The following is a 22,019-nucleotide window of genomic DNA, read 5'->3' on the forward strand; positions in this document are numbered from 1 at the left end:
GACAGAGCGCGGGCTCAGTGAAGCTCGGTGGGACGGTGCGTGATGTCGTTCCCGGTGGTGACTGTCGCGCTCGCAAGCCTCCTCGCCGCGTGCTCAGGTCCTTTGTCATCATGCAAATATCGGACGTTGACCTCTGGCACGTACTCAGGAATGAACACGGTGCTTTTAAATACTCACACTAGCCAAAATTTTAGTTTTCATGCTGTGATTTTAAATGTTTCTTTTATTTCGTATTCATTCGTTCTTTTATTAAGTTGTTCGTTTTTTTTGCGATGACGGTTAAAAATTGAAAGTTGATCGACAGTTGTAAATCACATAAACCGCTCGTAATAACTGAATTGTGTTATGCTCGTAGAAATAGTTATAAAGTTCAATAGTTTCATACAACGTAAAAAAGATAATAACATTAACAAAATCCAAAAATAATAATAGGTGAAGAAAACATTACGTTGATGCTTCCGCCGCGGTCACTAGTTAAGTTCATTTAAGACAGGAATAACAATGTTTAATTGTTATTGTTATAAGGCGTGTCATGAACAGAACCTGAATGCGTGCCGTGGTCAACGAGATGATCCCAGGTGGATCACTATCCAATTGCCAAAACATTTAGTTATTTGCCGCTGACAATGAACGAATTGACGATACCTGAAAACGGAAAAAACGAAACCAAAAATTTTCGATTAAAAAGCCATTTATTGTATAATTTATAGCCAAGCTCTATTCAAGTTCATATTTTTATTGAACTTTCGAACATCCGTAAGTATCCTCACTTCATTCATAAGCAGCGTGGAAAGCTCAGGTGTGCATATTTTTGACAAATGATTATAATTCTGATAACACGCTTGCTTCGCGATTTTACATTCATTGTTAATCTAATTTTGATAATTAATATTTGTGGTGTACACTGTACAGTGGTAATTAATATGTGTTAGAGCTGCCTTTTGAACATTTTTAATGTAACATTCAATCATTCTTATTTTTGATGTTTCTAGTCAATTCAGAACAATAATAAACCATCTAGTATTTCTGACTGATGATTTCTGAGTAATGGTGACTCTAGTATGTATAGTATAGTTGAAGTACCTGTATAGTTGTGGCATGCGAATAATTTCAATGTATAGCCAATAGTCACAGTAAAAACTTGCTCGGCGTTTAATGTATAAAAACATAAAATATTTTTTATTATCCCATAAGTATGTTAATATCAATGTAAATTCCACCTTAAAAGATCCGCTGTAACCACTCCAGCGCGGCGCTGGTTCAATCAATTCTGATAGCATGTTAGGACACGTTTTGACTCGTTATTTTTAGCAATGATAGAGCTGGATGTTGTACGAGTATAGTATAAATTCCTCGTCGTGATGGTTAATAATTTGCCAAATATTGACAATTTTATCTACTTACATGGCTCATGGATGTAGCCATGGGGAGACATACAATAGCCGGCCTGTCGCAAATTCAAATTATTTGCAGTATACTAAATGTTGTAAAACGCCGGTACATCAAACATAGCTTCAGTCAGGGATAGGCGAGGATCATCCCACACCTTTCATCGATATTAGAACTTTGTTCTTGCATTATTGTCTTGGTTTTGATTTTGTCGTAACATTCATTTTGTTTCACTGCTAAAATCAATTTTCGCATGCGTCTGGAAAAATCGATGGATCCTGAATCAAGATATGGAAGGATTGCCTAATTCAATTGTCTCATGTAATCGCATGGAGCTTATGTTCTCATGTGATAACGAGTAATATCCACGAAGCATGTGTTTTGTAACTATTCAGTTCACAATATTCTTTGGAATAGGCTTTGAATAATGTAAATTAGAGTGTGGACTAGTGAGGCGTGTTGCGAGTATCTGGTTGCAGTGACAAGAGGTCTAACTCGCGACGTCACTGGGTCAGTGGGCCTCTAGAACAACGGCTCAAGGACCGCGTATTTACATTACAATGTCATTGACGTGTGCTTTTTAAAGTCTCTTCACACTAATAGGTATTGTATTTATTTCTCTCTCAGTATTTGGCACTGTATGTTGAGTCTTCTCAGTTAGGTAGGTATATATTTTTCTAATTATACTAAATGTATGTAGCTATTATTTTACACCAAAATCTCAGCATAGGTTAGTTTTTATTTGTGGAATTGTTTTTTTTTTATTGCTTAGATGGGTGGACGAGCTCACAGCCCACCTAGTGTTAAGTGGTTACTGGAGCCCATAGACATCTACAACGTAAATGCGCCACCCACCTTGAGATATCAGTTCTAAGGTCTCAGTTATAGTTACAACGGTCAAACCGAAACCCTTCAAACTGAAACGCGTTACTGCTTCACTGCTGCCTACTCGCGCGGACTCACAAGAGTTCCTACCACCAGTAAAAGTTTCTTGAGTTGTAGATGCCTTAAACGCACATGCGGGACTTGAATATGAAAACCCTTACCCCGAATAGTCAACACTATAAATAATCCTCTCGTGATGTAGTGTTAAGTGCACACGCCATTGAGGCGACAATGATGGAAACTAACTACTGTGGCCAAAATTTCAGGCAGGATGAATCATGTGCTTATTTTATTTTGGTAGATGTGCTCAAAGCACACGTGGTAATATGCGCTAGCTTATCTGTACACGAGGCCGAAGTGTCAATTACATTGTAATTCTTACAGTTAGCATTATAGTGGACTGCAGATACTATTGATCATTCATAATACTAATGCTGAATGCTAATGGTACAGCCAGTTATGTTAACGTTGATACTTCAACTCTATGGGGCAGTGGTAAGGTGGCCTAGGCGATATTTGAAGGTTGTCAGACACTTTTTATAATAGTTAAAATTACAATTATATTGGATCTCTTAGGACTAATGTTTAAAAATTCCATCAAGCTGAAAATTTTGGCATTTCGGAGGCCTTCTAACTTTTCAGGACTTCCTTCAACTTTTGTTTTTCCTACCTCATCTTTAGTGGGAGCTCACGGCGCTACTCCAAGTACGTGCGGACGGGCTGCTTCAACAAATAGCGTAATCTATATGATTTGTTTCTCTTCGCTTGTCTTATACAGTTATTTTCAGCATTTTTTTGTTCTCGTGGAAGTTTTCTAATCGGTCTGCCATCGATCGGTTTATTATATTCTACAGTGCACTATTATTTACATGCGTACATGCGTTCGTTGTCACTTGAGGAGTGTAACACGGCGTAGCTTGGACTCACCTATGGCGCAGGCCTAAGCGATTAGTTGGTATATAATAATTAGGTGTATATGGGGTCTTAGGTAGGTCTACTGTCTCTAATATGTTGTCTTTATCAAGAGTCAACCGGAATAGTAATGAATGTGAGATATTTTGTTCTGCAAATTCTATGAGTGTTTGCGACAATGACAAATTTGTAATTCCGTTATGTGTAGTGTTACGTTCACCGGTCTTGTGATTTTTAATGATTGAGTCTTAGAGTTCGAGTGTACACATGACGTGTTTTGTAAATGTAGGTTCAACAGACTGTATGATTTTAGTAGATAAGGCCGATTTATCATGATCATCATATACAAGAAAAAGTTATGAATTTGGGTTTAACTGTACGGATTTGTTAGTGTAGGCGGCAGGTGACATCACGACCAATCTTGTATTAAGTGACTACGGAACTCTACTCAGTTCACATGATGAATCTTGCAACGAGATTTTGTGTCAACTGTAATGTATGGCTCCAAACTTCAGTGTTGATTTGTGGCAGTAGTTAGCAGGATGGATGTATGTACCTACCCGTGTAAGCTTATATTTACTTCAGAATAGAACATGCTTTTAGGATTTGTGTCCTGGATATTTTCATCACGTTTACACCGGGATGATTATGCATAAGATCACAGATACGGGTCAAAGTAAATTTCTTTGAACTTCTTTACAACGCGTAATTTAAAACATATTTGGCAAAAAAAATCTCGTTTATATCTACATTTTATTGGGACACTTTTTAAATTGGAATCTATTTTTGGATTTGAGGTATTTGAGGTATTGAGGATTTGAGGTATAAACGAGTCATAGTTTCCTTAGACTGATTTTTTAAATAAAACCTTTTGTAGATTAATACTAACCTGTATCTTTTAATCGATACTGATTATCTAAGTTAAAGTTTCGTTATTTCGATAAAAAAAAAAATTATTGCCCTTGTAGGCAGATGAGCATACGGCCCACTTGATGGTGAGTGGTTACCGTCGCCCATGGACTTCAGCAATGCCAGGGGCAGAGCCAAGCCGCTGCCTACCAAATTCGTTAATAAATACAAATATAATATATGTTTGTAAAATATTTTACCTTAGATCCGTATGTATAGTCGTACAGTAATAAAACAAGCGATGATAACGTTTAATTGAAGGTTTATAAAGGCTATTTCAGTAACAATTAAAAAGTCTTATTGTTACCATGCTTAGAGCCGTGTGAAGAGATTTTGTTGAAAGCTTGAGATATCTACCAGCTACGAGTCCAAGAGGTCGGTGCTCGTAATTAAAAGCATTGTTTTGGAATTACCATAGTATTCATTACAGATTAGACAGAACGTTTCACTGTTATGTTTTTGGTAAGTTACCATGCAAGATTTCTCGTGCGAATGGAATTTTATGTATTTCACAAAACAAGCTCTGTATGTGAGAAAATGGAGTAGACGTTACACATGTGCTGGTGTGGATTTAAGAAAGCTCTGAGTCATCTTTAAGCTATTAGTGTAGTGGCGTTGCATGTATCGTCTGCTGACCGATGCGGGTTCGATTGTAATTAACACGCACGGGGAACGCAGAGTCACTAAAGTGTTTACTTACACATAAAGTCAGCATTCTAAGACATTATGCATAGGTAGCGGCTTGGCTCTGCCCCTGGTATTGCTGAAGTTCATGGGCGACGGTAACCAATCACCATCAAATGGGCCGTATGCTCGTCTGCCTACAAGGGCAAAAAAATAAAAAAAATAAAAACTTAGATCAGTCGTAAAGAGATATTTGACTCTAAAAATGAAGCCACTGAGCCTCGTTAGTGGACAATGGGATCTCATGACCCTGAGAATTTTCGTAGTTCCGGTGTTCTGCATGAGATTTGGATTCAAGCAACAATTGTTTAATTTAAAGAATCGTAACAAACAAATCCAAGTACAAAAATGTCAGAATGCTTCCTCAGATTCATAGTGACGTCATAGGCAATATGAATATAATATCTTGAGTTTTGATACGTGCTCCCAGGATAAGTAAAATCTGCTCTTCGTCTGCGCTGTTCTTTTTGTTGAATTTTGTTAGGCACGTAGTTGGCTTTTTAGTAACTACTTATTTTTACTAATTATAAACATATCATCGTAATGTTCAATTATGTAAAATCTATACTAATATTATAAAGCTGAAGAGTTTGTTTGTTTGAACGCGCTAATCTCAGGAAGTACTGGTCCAATTTGAAAAATTATTTCAGTGTTAGATAGCCCATTTATTGAGGAAGGCTATAGGCTATATTATAACATCACGCTAAGACCATTACAAGCGGAGCATCAATAAAAAATGTTTCAAAATCTGTGTTTTTTTCCCTTTTGAGAGCTTCCACTGCGTGCGCTGCAGAAACTATTAAAGTTTCGCTATAACAATGAATGACAGAATTGCTCCCCTTTAAAAGATCTAAAAAAAAGTCCGCGACAGCATATAGCAAAAATATTATAGTAAAAATCCTAACTTCGGCACTACTTAGGATATTGTTATGTTGCTACTGAGGTCGTGTGAGTCATTTGAAGGATATATACATATATTTATTATTGGACACCCTGTCTGACAATTGTTCACGATTGACCTCCACATTGAAAGAATAACATCGTGTAATCAAATTGAAACCGCAAAATTATAATTTGCGTAATTAGTGGTGGTAGAACCTCTTGTGAGTCCGCACGGATAGGTTCCACCACCTTGCCTATTACTGCCGTGAAGCAGTAATATGTTTCAGTTTGAAGAGTGGGGCTGCCGCTGTAACTATACTTAAGACCTTAGAACTTATATCTCAAGGTGGATGGCGCATTTACGTTGTAGATGTCTAGGGGTTCCAGTAACCACTTAATACTAGCTGGGGTGTGAGCTCATTCACCCATCTAAGCAATAAAAAAAACAACTGTTCTCGAATACGAATGATTAAGTTTATTATTAAGTTTAAGTTTGTGCAGTAATATGATCCTAGTACTAACACTGTCGCTTTATATCTGTGAAGGGATTTCGTGTATCATTTTAGAACAGGCCATCTGTTTGAAGCCTTTAGAACTGTAGATATTAAAATGGCTAATGTAGTTAAAGTTTTTTGCGGCCGCCGGTTCGGTTCCGTAGCGTTTTCCTTGTTCCGATCAACTCAGGATACCGGTTCCGATGAGACTTCGAGATAACATCATATCCCGCATTGTTTAGTAGCTACTCAATGTGTGCTGGAAAAGTGATTGTCTTTTGTATGAGGTTAGATAAGCAGGTATTGGATATGGCTTTGGTTAGCATTTATCATCGACATTATCATGTCAGCGGTGAACTCATCCAAGCTACCAGAATTGTGTATTTAATAACGGGTATACATAATGTAGTACAAACATCCATTTTTAAGTCCAATGGTCTTCATAGAATCTGGTGTTTGAGGTGTATTATAATTTCGCATATTAATGTGTATAGTAAGCCGGGGTCACTGGACCGATTGACTTTTATAACAGCCGTCTGCGAGCCTTTTAAAGGCAAACGATCATTTCAATTTAGTACAAAGCTGTATTACAATAGAGACAAATTTCCCTTGCAGTGAATTTAAGGACTTAAAATTACTTGAAGTGCTATGGAATTGTAGGCTTTTTGATTTGAATATAAGAGTGGTTTTATCCCGCTACTTTATGGTTGTGTTTATAATGGTTTTGAATATACACATTCAGACAGATAGTGCGAAGATTTAGCTAAATTTAAATTTAGAGGTCGAACCCCACCATGTTTTTTTTTGGGCAGGGGTCTCTTAACCTCAAGCACGGGGTTTCCGTGCCTAGGGGGCGCATATCAGTGGCGCATATATCATGGTCTCATCAATCATCATGGTCAATCGTGTCAATTTGTTAAGTACGTATTTCATCAGAAAAATTGGTACCCGCCTGCGGGATTCGAACACCGGTGCATCGCTTCAACACGAATGCAGCGGACGTCTTATCCTTTAAGCCACGATGATTTCAACATTGAACATTGCACAATCAGTTGAGTCAGGTCCAGGCGGGCGTGTGCAGGATTTAGTTCTAATAAAATCTAAGAGTAAATCATCTTATTTACTCTTAGTAATGTTTTTTTTACGAATTGTTGGTTATTTTTCAAGGCTTTCATATTTAATTCGTATTGCGCTGTATAACGCTGATGATTTCATTTCGTATTGCGCTGATGATTTCAGATATACATATAAGTTTAAGTAATAGTTTGTGGTTGTTTTATGTTTTTAGGCACAAATATAACGGAGAGGCTGCTTAAGGAACGAACTCACAAGGCACTTGGTGAGTCGTGGACGTATAAACTTTTGTAACTACAACCAAATGAATATTCCATACTGGGTACTGGGTACTGGGCAGTGATTACTGGGTTCTGGGATCAAATTATATCGACATAGCGGTCCTCATGTTAATCTACTAGTAGTAGACTGCTTCTGAACTCGCATGGACCAGTATAGCTGCCCCGGCCATTCAGAACACCATGTGTAACAGGTTGAAGAGTATGAATTCAACCTTAAGGCGGCGAGGCTATCCTGTTGTTGTATCTCTTTCTTTGTTCGATATCCAATTAACGTAAGCTTTATAACACTAGTCACCCTGCTGTGAATTTGACAATCATTCAACATCAGGCGGGCCAGGAGCTCGGCCGACTACTCATCATCATCAGCTTATAGCAGTCCACTGCTGGACATAAGCCTCTCCAATTGTTCGCCACTGAGCACGATCCTCGGCTTCTCTCATCCAGCTCCTGCGAGCCACCCTGCACAGATCACCACTCCACCGAGCCTGAAGGCGTCCTGCATTGCGTTTTCCAATTCGCGGTCTCCACTCAAGAATACGTTTATCCCAACGGTTATCGGTTGTCCGGCTAATATGGCCAGCCCGTTGCCACTTCAGCTCACGAATTCGCTGTGCTATACACTTAACTTTGGTTCTCTGTCGGATCACCTCGTTTCGGATTTGATCTTTCGGAGAAACTCCAAGCATAGCCCTCTCCATAGTTCACTGAGCGACTTTAAACCGCTTACTGCAACCAATTCAATAATTTATAAATAATCATTTTAACTTTCAGGTTCCAGTCTACCAGCAGACTGCCTGTACGGCGGTCGTTGGTTTAGCGACGGAGGGGAAGTAGACACAAGAGAAGCTTGTCTTCAATGTATCTGTAGCAGTGGAGCCCTGACCTGCCGGAGAAGAGCATGTGCCCCACTACCGGATCCACCTCCTAGGAAGTGTCACGCAGTCTACAGGAAAGGCAGCTGCTGCCCAGAACTTCAGTGCCCTGGTCCGTGTCTTAATCTATATATATAAAAATGAATTGCTGTTCGTTAGTCTCGCTAAAACTCGAGAAAGGCTGGACCGATTTGGCTAATTTTGAATTATTTGTGGAAGCCTAGAGGCTTAAAAGGTAGATAAATATGAAAATGATCGAAATTAAATAAAAATAACAATTTTGTTTTCCTTTGAAGTGTCCCCCGTCGGACGGATTCCTTTTGTTTGTTTTAAGTTTATTTTATACAAAAGTTTAGGTCTTTTGTTTATCGATTGAGGCACTACGAAGTCTGCCGGGTCAGCTAGTTTTATGTTGTTGCGTTTATTCATAAAAGTTAGAACCACCACTCACAGTAGCTTTTTAAGAGATTCAAAAGAGGAGCGGCCTTGCTCTATCTCTGTCAGTGCTGATGTCCATGGGCGACTAATTTCGGTTAAAAACAGACAATGAGGATAAATTGTAATTTTGTTTCAAAGATGGTGTCGCGATAGTAGATCACAGTGGGGCAGCAAGATCCGAAGACAACCTCAAAGAGGATTTCCTTCCACCTACCAACGGTGAGTTGGCCAATGTCTATTACATGTGTAAATTTTTGAGTAGTGTATCATTAAAGAGCTCGCAGCATTGATGTTTGTAGGGACACAGTTTAGTAGCGCGTGCGGTTTTGTACATCGCTGGCATTAGTCAGTCGTACATAGCCCACCCGACACATCAGACACTTGTGACAATATACGAAGTAAAATTGGAACTAACTTGTTTTATTAATAAAGGGCCAATTACACCCTTTACATCGCATAAGTAACTGTACAATGTTTAGCGAATAGCCATCTAAGCAATAAAAAAAAAGGTTAACGAAGCTCACAGAGAGTGTAATGTGGATTCCTTCACCAAGCTTCATATAGGTTCGAATCGTGTTTGACTATAGCGTACCCTGATACAACCAAAGTCTTTGATAGCTTCATTGAGGTAAAAGAAGAGGCAATGAAAAAATTGGTATCAATTAGTACCGTAAACAATCTATTCAGCCTGATCCATTCAATCAGCTGAGAACGAGGGAGGGGGAGGAGTACATGATAAACCGACAGACGATGGAAAAGTGGTGGTAGCTGAAGGAATTGCCACCTTTCGCATAGAATCATTTCAGAATTACTAAATAAATAAAAATCACTTAAGACCAATTTACATAATAATGCTCGGATCAGGCTTAGAAATATTATAATTCCTTAACTACACAATTCATAGAATTATACAGGATAATTTGTGGTAATAAGTTAATTAATTGTACTATCACAAATTACTCAGTAATTGGAGTTATCTCTTATATTAACCAATTCGGTAGAACGCGAAGAGGATATTACGACGTAACGGTAGTTTTTTAACTAGTCTTTTATTTTTATTGCGTAGACGTCCGAATGAGCTCACAGCCCACCTGGTGTTAAGTGGTTACAGGAAGGAACCCATAGACATCACAACGTAAATGCAGCTATGCACCTTGAGTCTTGGACTCTACGTCTCAATGGCTTAATAATCGGGTACATATAAAAACAATTTTCGTTGGTTTGATTTTTGGTGTGAAAAATTTATAGCCGCACGTTAAACCAATTATTATTGTAGTAGTGTGTACTGTGTGGCGACGCGTCGCCATGCGTATGCAACTGTTTTTTAATATTAGTATTTTAATATTCATTATGCGAAATGAATTTTCTGCGGTAAAACTATCCTTTTCTATTAAATTTTATCTATACCTGTACAAAATAATATCAATATTTCACATCTGCCAGCTTTCCTGCAATGGCTTATTTTTTTATTCCACGATATTCCTGCAGCGTTGGTAAAAGTCATCCGTAAATAGTGTTAAGTACATAGAATACGTAATACGTATGTACTTAATTCACTCGTTAGGACATTGCGCATTGGAGTTAACGAGTTCAGGGCAGAGCGGGTTCTGCAGCCTACAGACATCACACCGTGAATGCTTCCACCCACCCAACTAACATAACATCGGTAAGCGATAAAAAAAAACAAAAAAAAAGTCCCGGTCGGCGGTCGCACTACCTGGGTATGGGGATAGTCAGGGAACGCTGCCACCCGTTATTTTATTAATTAGTTCCCTTTTACAACACTAACAGGAACAGCATGAATGGTGTTGTCTAAGGCATCTAGGCACCGAACAACGTCGGCGTTATCACCTCATCTACAATTATAAACCTTCGAATACTTATTCAGTGTTTCCAGCTTGCGTGGAAGGTGGTACCGTGTATGCGGCAGGGTCAGCCCTACGTCCGACAGCAGCATGCGAATCTTGCTTCTGCCTTCAGGCTGAACGTCGCTGTCTCCGGCCTAAGTGTCTTCCACCGCCCCCGGGCTGTAAGCCTCAACCGGCATCTGGGGCCTGTTGCCCTCAAAGATATTACTGCCAGCATGCATATTCACCACATAAAAATAGTACGCACGGTGAGTAAGCACGTGAAAATACAGATTTTTTTTAGTAGGCAGACGACCCTACGATCCACCTGATGGTGAGTCATTACCGAAGCTAATCGACGTCAGCAATATCAGGGCAGCAGTCAAGTCGCTGTCTACCGGTGAGTACTCTCCGCAAGTCTGGTTTGAAGAAGAACATGTCATAGCGCTTGGAAAACACCGGGAATGTTCTAGTAGCTGCCAAAAGAGCTTCTAGAATACGAACAATAGTGATATATGTATCGTTCACGGACGTTCGCTACCCTATTTCTATTGCAAAGCAATAATGATTTTGATATCAAGGGTAAGAGAGTCGATGTACAAAAGTTCAATTGATAATTATTTTGATGGTATGTCTCAAGGTGAGCTGTGACTTATTCAGGTTATGTTGTCGGTGCGGCGGTAACCGTAAAGTGGGTAGAGTTTCCGTCCCGTCAGTAAAAAAACAAAGGTATAATACTGTATGTCAAAAGACTCGGCTAACAACGATGGGTGGAGTGTTCTAGTGTTACAAATGTATCAGCAAATGTTTGTAAATGTGTTTGGGTGTTTAATTGTTTCTTTCGCAGTTTCTTGGGTACTCATTATTATTTTGTGGTGATTACTCAGAAAAAAAATATTTAAGTATGAATTAACGAAAAACAGAAAAATAATAATTTTCAGACTGTCAAGTAAAGGGTGCGTGGGTACCTGAAGGACAAAGAGTAAAGAAATCGGAAGAAAATAGTTGTTCCCAGTGTTTTTGTCTGCGTGGTGCCGTTCGGTGCCATACGGTCCAGTGTGCTCCGCCGCTGAGGGGTTGCACTCCTTTTGTGGTCCCAGGGGAGTGCTGTCCACGACATTACCACTGTGAGCACGGGCAAGGTATAAAACAGGGTATTCTCATTAGTAGGTTGTATAAATTTTAACTAAAAAATTCAAATTAATATCTTTCTGACCTCATCGAACTAATTAATATTTCAGAACATCGTATTGTTACATATTCATACAAAGCACCTAACAGCCTGCTGGGATCCGGTGATAATGAAGATCGTTCATTCCACGACATGAAGACAATAGGGCTTGAAAGCACAACCGGTAGCATTATCACTAAAATAAATACACCGTCAACGGTAATTACAAATGACCTAGTTGCCACAACTAAAGTGAAAAGGAAAACTGACGAAATATCAAATCTGCAAAGTGCTAAACCTGATAATAGCACGTCAACTGTAACCCCAGAAAAAGTGACAACCACAGACCAAATGCAGACTGACGTTACTACTGAAAAATCCGTAGAACAATCCGAAGGCACTGTGAAAATCATGGTTAATGGTACAATTAATTGTACAGCTGAATTGTCATCCACAAAAATACCATATAATACAACTTTAAATGAAACTAATATTTTCGATGTACAGCCGAGAATACCCATAGTTAATACTGATGACTTTGAACCGCAGACCTATCCTCCAAATGACATCATCACTGATAGAACCCTAGGTTTTGACGAAAGCGAAACATTCACTATAAATGTTACTAGTTCGCTGGTGACGAATACAAGTCAAACCAAGCCTCCAATTGTGTCTGCATCTAAGCCAATCCCAAATGACATGGTTGACGCTGCGAATACTTCTAAGAAGACCAAAGGAGATTATGACTACGATTATACAGAGCCAACTTTACCACCATCCCTACCTAATTTAAAGTATGTTGACCCTTTTCAATTTTTTTCATATAAATAGATATGTTTCCATCTAATAATTTGAATATTTTAACAATGAAATTAAAGTAGAGATAGCAGCTTAGAATTAGTCTCAATATTTTTGTTGGGTAAACTAACCTAACGTGAATGCATGAATGGTATGGATACCATTAATACGGAAACGCATCCGATTCAATAAAATAACAAACATACTTGTTCTTTTCTAACTTGGTTTGCCCTTACTGTATTTTTTTTGTATTCGTAATGTTAATCACATGTTGATCACAAGATATAACGTAGTTTTGAACATCTGTATTAGAAATGACATCATGGAAATTTAAGAAACAAACTTTATAACAAAATTCAGTGATGGTAGGGCCTCTAGTGAATCCGCTCGGGTAGGTACGGTCAACCTATCTATTTTTATCGTGAAGCAGTAATGTGTTTCGTTTTGAAGAGTGCAGCCGTTCTAGTGTAAAACTGAGACTTAACTTTTAAGTAGTTTTTTTTTTTTTTTTTTTTTTTTTTTTTTTCGGGCCGGGGGCCGAACCTCCTACGAGGTCCCCGCGCCTAGGGGGCGCGCGGGGTATGTGAGACTCAACGATCTGCAGGTGTTGAGAGCAGATCGCGGGCCCAAGGATTTTAGGGCCCACCCACTAAACGACTCCCCTGCACTCTTACACCCGACGTCCGATCTCCGTCCGGGGTCAGAACCCGTTCAGAGTAGGGGGGTTCCCGCGGTCAACACTACAACCAGACACGCGGCGCCACCCCGAGGACGCCCGACCGACGGGTCGTCGAGGCGATAGTCGACGACCAACGACGTCGGTCTCCGCGGTACGGCGGCCCTACCAGGCCGCCCGGGCGGTGCCGCTGGTGTTCCGGGATACCCCGCTGGGCCAGAACCAGCCTGCCGGGTCGGAACGCGATACACCGCCGACCGGGTTGCTCTTCAACAGTATGTTCGGCGACGACAGCGACGACGAAAATGCGGACCGCATCGCAGTCCGCAGCCGCCGACGCGCCGTCCCGTCCTCCTGGTGCCAGCGCGCTAGAGTGACGGTAGCGTGCGGCGCAGCCTCAACCCCCTTAGGTCGCCCCGTGACCATCACCGGGAGGAGACTGCCTCCTCATAGGGGCTGGAGCTGGACAAACGCCCTCCTCCGACCCCCGGCTCGACGGCGGCGGCACGGCGCCGAGAGGGAAGAAGAGCTCTCCCTCTCCCGTTCCGCCGCCTCCTTCTGCGAGATGGTGTACTCGCAGAAGTCGAGCATCGCCTGCCAGGACTCGTCACTGCCGAGCATCGTAGCCACGACGGTCGGAAGCGACAAGTCCGGTCCTATTTTTGCAACGAGGACGCGGCGCTGCTCCGCGAAAGCGGTGCAGTACGCGAGCGTGTGCTCCGCCGTGTCCTCGTTGCAGCCACTGCAGTGGTGGCACTTCGGCGTCGGCTCCCTCCGGGCGACGAGGTGTAGGTAGCGACCGAAACAGCCGTGTCCCGTGAGCACCTGCGTCGCTCGGAAGGTGAGACGTCCTCGGTCGCGATTCACCCAGTCCGAGAGGACCGGGCGGATCGCCTCGACGGTCCGTCGCCCGTAGGCGGGGTCCGCCAGGCGGCGAGACCACGCCTCGAGCACGGCACGCCGAGATTGAAGCTTCCGCGCTCGAACTTCCGCCGCGCCGGGACGCGGCTCCCCCCTGGAGCGGAGATCGCATCGCCACGCGTAATCCGCAGCGAGCGCCTCCGCTTCCAGGTCCCAGGGAGGCGTCCCAGCTAGCACGCACGCCGCCTCGAACGAGACGGTACGGTATCCACGAACCGCCCTGACCGCAATCGCGCGTTGCGGACGTCGCAACGCCGCAACGTTGTCGCGGGTCAGGGCGTGGCACCACACGGGAGCCCCGTACAGTGCCATCGACCGCACCACCCCCGTGTAGAGGCGGCGCACCACCACGTCAGGCCCCCCGACGTTCGGCAACAGCCGACTCAGCGAGCCGGCGGCCGCCATCAGTCGGGGACCTAATCTTTCAAAGTGAGCGCGAAAGCTCCAACGACCGTCCAGTAAGAGACCGAGGTACCGCAACCCGGTTGCCTCGATCTCGACGCGAACGCCTCCGATCACGAGGTGGGCCCCCTGAGGCGGCGCTCTCCGGGCCCCGTGAAACAACAGGGCCTGGGATTTATCAAGCGCCACCTCCAGACCCAACCGTCGGATCCTGCCGATGACGAAGGCCACCCCCGCGCAGGAAAGACGGGCAGACTCTCGCAAGTCCCTCCCCCGGGCCACGACCAAAGTGTCGTCCGCGTAGCAAACTACGCTCAGACCCGGGAGAGGAGTGCTTAGGGTGCCACGCAAGACCCAGTCGTAGCCGATGTTCCACAAGAGAGGGCCAAGGACCGACCCCTGTGGAACACCGCGCTGGACGGGGAAGCGGAGCACCGTCCCACCGTGCCCGGTGCACACGACCGACCTATCCTCGAGGTAGGACCCGATCAGCCGACGGAGATACGCAGGGACGCCGTGATACTGCAGCGCCCCCGCGATCACCGACCAGGGCAGGGTGTTGAACGCATTGGCGATGTCCAGGGACACCGCCAGTGCAACCCCGCCCCGGCTGACAGCCTCATCAGAGAGGGCGCGCACGCGCATCACCGCGTCAATGGTCGAGCGGCCCTCCCTGAATCCGAACTGCTCCGCTGACAGATCAGGACCCACTCCCGTCAGGTGCTGGACGATGCGGGCGGCCACCACTCGCTCGAGCAGTTTTCCCGCCTCGTCCAGCAACACGATGGGACGATACCCCGCAGGTGAGTCCGCAGGGCGTCCCTCCTTCCTTAGCAGAACAAGTCTGCCCGTCTTCCACTGCTTTGGAAACCGCCCCGACTCGAGGCAGGCTTCAAAGAGCCGCACGAGCCGGTCCCCAAGGGCACCGAAGGCCAAATCCCAAACCCGACCGTGAACACCGTCAGGGCCGGGGGCCGCGTCTTTCCTCCGCATCCTCGAGACGGCCGCACGCATCTCCTGCTCCGATATGCTCGGAGGGACCACCTCAGCAGGGGCATCACCGCTCGCGTCAAGGCGTGGCGGCACGCCCATGAAGGGGGGCTCAAAGTCCCTCTCCATCCGCGGGAATAGCCCGGAGACAATATCCCGCAGCTGCTGAGGCTGGAGACGCTCCGTCACCGGGAGCGCCCACGGTCGCAATTTCTTGCGTACCGTCTGGTACGGGCGCCCCCAGGGATCCTGATCGAGCGTCTCCAGGAGCGTCTTCATGCTCTGAACTTTTAAGTAGTAACTTAAGTAATTAAGTACTAATTAAGTATTTTAAGTTAATTCTAGCCTATTCAAGTTTAATTTAGCCATTGACTTCCGCAACTAATTAAAAGTTGAATTAGTTACTAATTCGTAATACTTTAATTTCAGAATAATACCCTTCGTAGCAGCAGATGCCGTGGTGGATGATGAAACTTCTAAAGCAACCTTAACGTATCCAATTTTAGAAAGAGAAGATAAGTTTCCTGTTTATTACCCAACAAGTGACACCAAAGACACTTTATTTGCTACAAGAAGAGAAGATGTCTATCCTCCGAAATATCCTGTGTTTATATCCAACAAAGGAGCAGAGTACCCTAGTTTGCTACCCGAAATCAACTTATCAAATTCTGCATTTGGGAGCAGCAGTAATGACCTCGAATATACTGTACCGACTGCCCTGGACGATCAGGCTAATGTGCCTAAAGTCATGACGGCTAAACCTTCAAGTGAACCTTCCAAATACGAAGTGGACACTCCTGCTATCAGTTTGTTTTCGCCACCCGCAGAAACTGAAGGTAAAATATGCTTTTAAATATGCTATATCTAATTAATACACATACAACAGAGTGATATGTGAACCCAAAGTTCCAAAGTGGACCAATTGCTAAAAAAATATGAACGATATCTGAAGTAAGCGGATGTACCGATTATTTTGGACTCTGCATCTACCAGTTTTTAGATAAATTGCAAGTTATTCTGACAAAAATGCTGAAGAAATTTCACAAAGTTAATTTTTCATCTGGAAAACCGTTGTTCGAAATGTAATTATATATTATGTAGGCTATTTATAAACTTAAAACCAGTCTTTTTTGTCTATGTCTCTTTTTCTCCTCTCAAATTGTTTTAATTTATTTTAAAGGGGGATTTGTACCGAAAGATCCTGAAGATATCGACAAGTACTACGCAGTGTATCCTAGTCCAGCGCCGGGGCCGTCCATTCCACATTTGACCACCTCGATGCAATTAGATGTTGCCAAAGGTAAAATTGTAAATAAACCAGGTCACGAATCATTAATGTGTTCTAGCTTAAGGAAGCTGAGGCCTTATGTTTCTAAATTGGCAGTTGTATCTGTGGATTCTTGTTATTGTGCTTGCAGTCTGTACTCGACTCTCTAACAGTAAAATTATTTAAATGCTCCCATCACGTATGTCGTTATATCTGAGTGGTAGTGGAGAGATATATATATAAATCAGATAGATATATACTTATGATCTATATAGATATATACTCAGATATATATAAATTATACTGTACTTGTTTATATTTCAGAGTGTATAACCAGTGACGGTCGACGTGTGAAAGATGGTCATAAAACATCAGTGTGGTGCTCAAACTGTGCCTGTCAGGATAGAGAGTTGAGATGCATTCCACGGGACTGCTCTGTACCCAGTGGGTGTAACCGTCTACCTATTACTTCAGAAGCTAAAGACTTGTGCTGTGGCGATTTAGTCTGTAACTCGGGTAAGTTAGTGAAGAGAGTACATACTTAACGGTACGCAGAATTTTGTTTGTGACCTAACAATGACATTTACGATTTACCACAAAGGCATAACCATTCCTGTGTTTGTAAGCCAGTAACTTTTCCATGAATGAAAACTAAATTCAGATAAAGTACTTTTTTATGTTGTGTAAAAATATTAAAATGTATTTTAAATTTCAGTGGAATCTACAACAACTCCTACCGCAATAACAACGGAAAATCAAATAGTTGATGATACAAGAGTTAAGGTAGAAAAGTTCTCGATAAAACAAAAAAATGATTCACAATCTCAAACTGACAATCAACATGAACTCAAAACAGAACAGAATATTAAACCTGTCGAAGTTAATTCCGTTAAGGATGTAACTGATGGGATATTTACTGCAACACTGCCACCACCGACAGTCACTGCTGCAGAAATAATTACAACACCAGTTTTTGTCACTGAAAAGATACAACCCAATGAAACCAATTCTAATGAGTATGAAGATGATGAAGACGATTCCTCGTTTGGAAGTTTACTTCAGTTGCTATTAAGTGGCGAAATCGAATCCACTACAGCGAAACCTAAAACCACCATGAAAACCAGTACTACCACGAGTACTGCAAGACCATATCGACCCACTTTAAAGCCATTCATTCCCTTACCGCCTCGTCCCTACATTCCACCATATAAAGCGTCAGTAAACAGAATAGACCACTTAGTCTTAGGGGAAGCTACAGCTATACACACCACCCCAAGGTCCGAGCTCAAAACGAATAGACCTGAAATCACAAGATCACCAGCCGTCACCGAGAAAGACAAGCTATCGGTACAGTATACTTCGGTGACGCACGAAGGACCCAGACCACCAAATCTTGGTTTGGGAGGAGGAATCTTGAAGATATCAGGCTGTAATATTTACGGAAAAATGTATGGCGTGGGACATTTTGTTCCTGAACTAACAACAAAATGCCAAGAGTGCTGGTGTGCTGATTATGGAGTACAGTGCAAGTCTAAAGGATGTTAGATGTTTTAGTTAAACGGGTATTATGAATTTCAACTGCTAACTGAGCTAATTCAACAGCTTCTAATTCAAACATCAAACAAGGATCGGTTGTAACAATACGGCCTACTGTGATGTGCTTGAACAGATTCATTTTAGTGTAGTGTTAATAATTATATGTTGCTAGAATACGGATAATTTATATTGATTTTATTGTATAGAGCGTTGGAAAAGGTTTTTGACGAGTTCTAGTTATGATTATAAAAACTTTTTCTGTATAATCAGACTATAAACGTAACCTCATTCGCTGTGAAACAAGTTTTAAATTCAAGTTGTACCACAACTTCCTATTGTAATAAATCGGTCATTGATCTCAGAAAATCATGACACTAAAGTAAAATTTCATAGGATAACCAAAACTTAAGGATTTTTATATATAATTATAAAAGATAAGTCTATGTCGGTATTGTTAAAGGTTCTTTATATTTCCTTCTATCCAGCCTTCTAAATGTAATGGACATAAAAGGCTAAGGACGAGCGCCTTGGAAGCAAATTTCGATTCAAGCCGTTGTGATGCGTAGCTGAGAATACATACCGAGCTTGTTAGCCATCTGTCTTAGATTTTGGTAGTTTAATGAGGTATAAACTTGTGTGACCGGACTGTCAGTGTGATGTGGCTCCTTAATAACAATACTTAATTAGTAAGGATAGGACAGCGTTTGTTGAAACATAATTAAAAGAAACTCGTCCCAAACCAAAGGCCGGTGGTAGACTAATTATTGAAAAGATAAATCCAAATGATTAATCGTCAGCTAATAAATTTACCTGGTAACGCTATTAGAAATAAGCTGGGTCGAGTCGCACGTACTGTTGTTTGTTTTTCTATTCCATTTATGTATATGTTGACTTCAACAAAAGACTGAGCTGGGGGATACCATGAAGGGGTCTCTGAATAATTCAGAGACCCTTCATGGCATTTGCTGAGCGAAAGAGTCCTTAAAACTAGAAACAACAGTAACAAGTTCTTAAAAAGTTCCCTACAGCAGGCATCGGCTAGACTATACCTCTGAAGTTGCTAATGGTTTTGACAGTGACAGAGGCTAATATATCACTTAGCCCATATTTGGGACTGCCTTCAGAACGAATGAAAAATATTATATTCTGTAAAATAAAATAAATTGTTCGACTCTTTACGTTTTTGGAAAATATATCTGATTTAGTATCAATCGATTGATGCTGTGCAGGTGTTCTCAGGTTGGATTACGGGATCACGAAATATGACCAGACTATTACTATTTATTCTTAGTCTAGTTAATGAATATCGTTTTGTTTTTGTGTATGTTGAGTAACACAGTTTTCAATGTTCTACTACAAGAGAAAATATTTTACAACCTATATATGTACATGGGTTTCGAGAACTTTAAAACAACGTGCGTTAAGTTAATATATTTTGATACAAAACTTATGAATAGATTATATAAATTGAAATCTCGAAGATCGGCGGCTTGAAGTGGAACCAGCAGCGGACGCGCCCGTGTTCCCTGGAGACCGGAGACTCCACGCGCTACCTACTCTTTAAGCGGAGTGAAATACACAATATATTTTTGTATTCTGCTAAGAGAAGACTCTTTATAAATAATATCACAGTATTTATTCATATCATAAAAATTAGGTTAATTATTTGTTAATTAAGAAAAATACAAATTTAGTGAAATTTTATTTTTGGGTTTGTCGTTAAAGATACTTCCCGTGATCGACATCCTCCTAATTAAACAGAGGAGTACCAACAAAATAAGATAAAAGTTATCATCGTCATGTTCCAGATTAGTAGAAAGGCAATTATAGCTTTTAAATGGCAAACCCATACAAAAAAACCTTATAAGCCGGTATCAGCTCCGAGGCCAGATCTCAGTTGCTGATACGTACACTTACAATCAAATCTAACTTTAGATTACAAATAAATACAAAAGATTAAATTTGGTACTTCATATTTTAATTCAACAAAATGAAAACAATTAATTGACGTCATTTACAATCAAATTATGTAAAAGATTCCGAGCATCCTCAAATTCCACTGAAATAACAAGTAAATGTTTTAATTCATAACAACACTTCGATTTCACGGAAATCAATACTTAAATACCTATTTAGTTATTTCCTTATCACGTAGTTCGTACAAAAATTGGTAACTACTACCCGTATAGGCCAATATGTGTATAAAAATTGATAATTCGCTCATACTTTTTTTTTTTTTTTTTTTTTTTTTATTGCTCTTGTAGGCAGACGAGCATACGGCCCACCTGATGGTGAGTGGTTACCGTCGCCCATGGACTTCAGCAATGCCAGGGGCAGAGCCAAGCCGCTGCCTACCGCTTAATACTCTCCACAAGCCTCGTTTGAAGAAGGACATACTTTATTGACAGTGAAATTAATGTTCAAAGCTCTCAATCTCAAGTCAATAGCTTTATGACATTACAATTCTATCACCGCCAACGAAGCTAGTAGACCACCATGACACCAACATAGTGAGGCCTCGTGAACACGTTGTTCATTACATTGAAAACATCATTTAATGTTAATTAATCGTTCAAATATTTGTACAAAATCTTATAACTAAATATTCAATTTTTTTTGTTTTAAACAAATTGACACAATTAGATAAACATCATCAATATCGCCATTCGTACTGTAGGCAAACACTTTTGTGTTTAAATTTAAATTACATTACAACAACTTAGCCACAAATGGTTTAATATCTATGTAAAAATGGACGGATCAAATACTTCACAGATACACGGTGAATATTTAGTATACCCAATTGTATTAACATAATAATTAAGCAATAAATTAATTCGGAAACGCAGCTCTTTGCTCAAGCGATTGAAGGTCAAATTTGAATGCGTTACCAATTTGATATACGACCAGAATATCTGATGAAATGAAATTGAATATTCAATTAACACTAATTAAAATTAAATATCTTTGGTAATTTTAATCACATTAGTAACTTAACTTTATTAAACTTAAGATTGTAATCATAATATCACAATATGCCGAGAAACGGAGAAGACTAAAACATTATATTCATTTTGATTGCAAAATCATAATGTGGAGAATATTAAATAGCTTTCATGGACTTGGTCCGCAACAGTACTCTGCACAGTAGGCCTGCAAAGAGGGTATCCTCCTTGGAAAAAATATCTAGTTAGCAATTTATACAAAATAATTTTTGAAATGATTGCCAGCGCAATTTATTATTATGATGGCGAGTGGATAGCACTATATCCTTTTAATTTGTCATGTGCATCTGTGTGTGACCACTGACGTCACTGATGATATGTCAGTATATGTCGTAGATTCTCTCCAGTGTACCTCACTAGACCACCTGGCTCTATGACTCGTAAGTAATATGGATCCTCTGCATCAGTTTCAGTTGTCTGCAAGAAGCTCTTTATCACTTGTCCTCTTCAGTCACATGTGCGAAATGTATAGCGGACATTATCACTCCTAAAAGTAGCACCAACGCTGATACAATTCTAGCTATGACGATATAGCGTTTGCCTTCGTTTTCACCTGCAATACACTGAACTGTTAGATAAGTTGTAT

The 22,019-nt window shown here is 41.2% G+C and overlaps 2 protein-coding genes across 3 annotated transcripts in view; one reads left to right on the plus strand and one right to left on the minus strand.

Moving 5' to 3' along the window:
- On the plus strand, window positions 1-20,393 carry LOC101735404 (uncharacterized). 2 transcript variants are annotated; one of them, XM_012697410.4, is made up of 11 exons: window positions 1-97; window positions 7,444-7,494; window positions 8,282-8,494; window positions 8,959-9,039; window positions 10,709-10,936; window positions 11,609-11,809; window positions 11,909-12,632; window positions 16,055-16,461; window positions 16,806-16,925; window positions 17,217-17,408; window positions 17,608-20,393. In XM_012697410.4, the coding sequence occupies exons 1-11, from the start codon at window positions 43-45 to the stop codon at window positions 18,435-18,437; spliced, it is 3,102 nt and encodes a 1,033-aa protein (XP_012552864.1). In that variant the 5' UTR covers window positions 1-42; the 3' UTR covers window positions 18,438-20,393. The 2 variants fall into 2 exon arrangements, with proteins under 2 accessions (XP_012552864.1, XP_021204867.1); XM_021349192.3 differs by lacking the exon at window positions 7,444-7,494 and having other exon boundaries at window positions 3-97.
- LOC101745314 (protein rhomboid) overlaps window positions 20,385-22,019 on the minus strand; it is a 12,550-nt gene continuing 10,915 nt past the window's right edge. Inside the window, exon 7 of the mRNA XM_062670775.1 lies at window positions 20,385-21,986. Coding sequence (XP_062526759.1) covers window positions 21,868-21,986 — 119 coding nt within the window. The 3' untranslated portion in view covers window positions 20,385-21,867. The remainder of the gene's footprint in view (window positions 21,987-22,019) is intronic.

This window comes from Bombyx mori, chromosome 10 (genome assembly GCF_030269925.1).
Source record: "Bombyx mori chromosome 10, ASM3026992v2".
In the NCBI taxonomy this organism is placed as follows: Eukaryota; Metazoa; Arthropoda; class Insecta; order Lepidoptera; family Bombycidae; genus Bombyx; species Bombyx mori.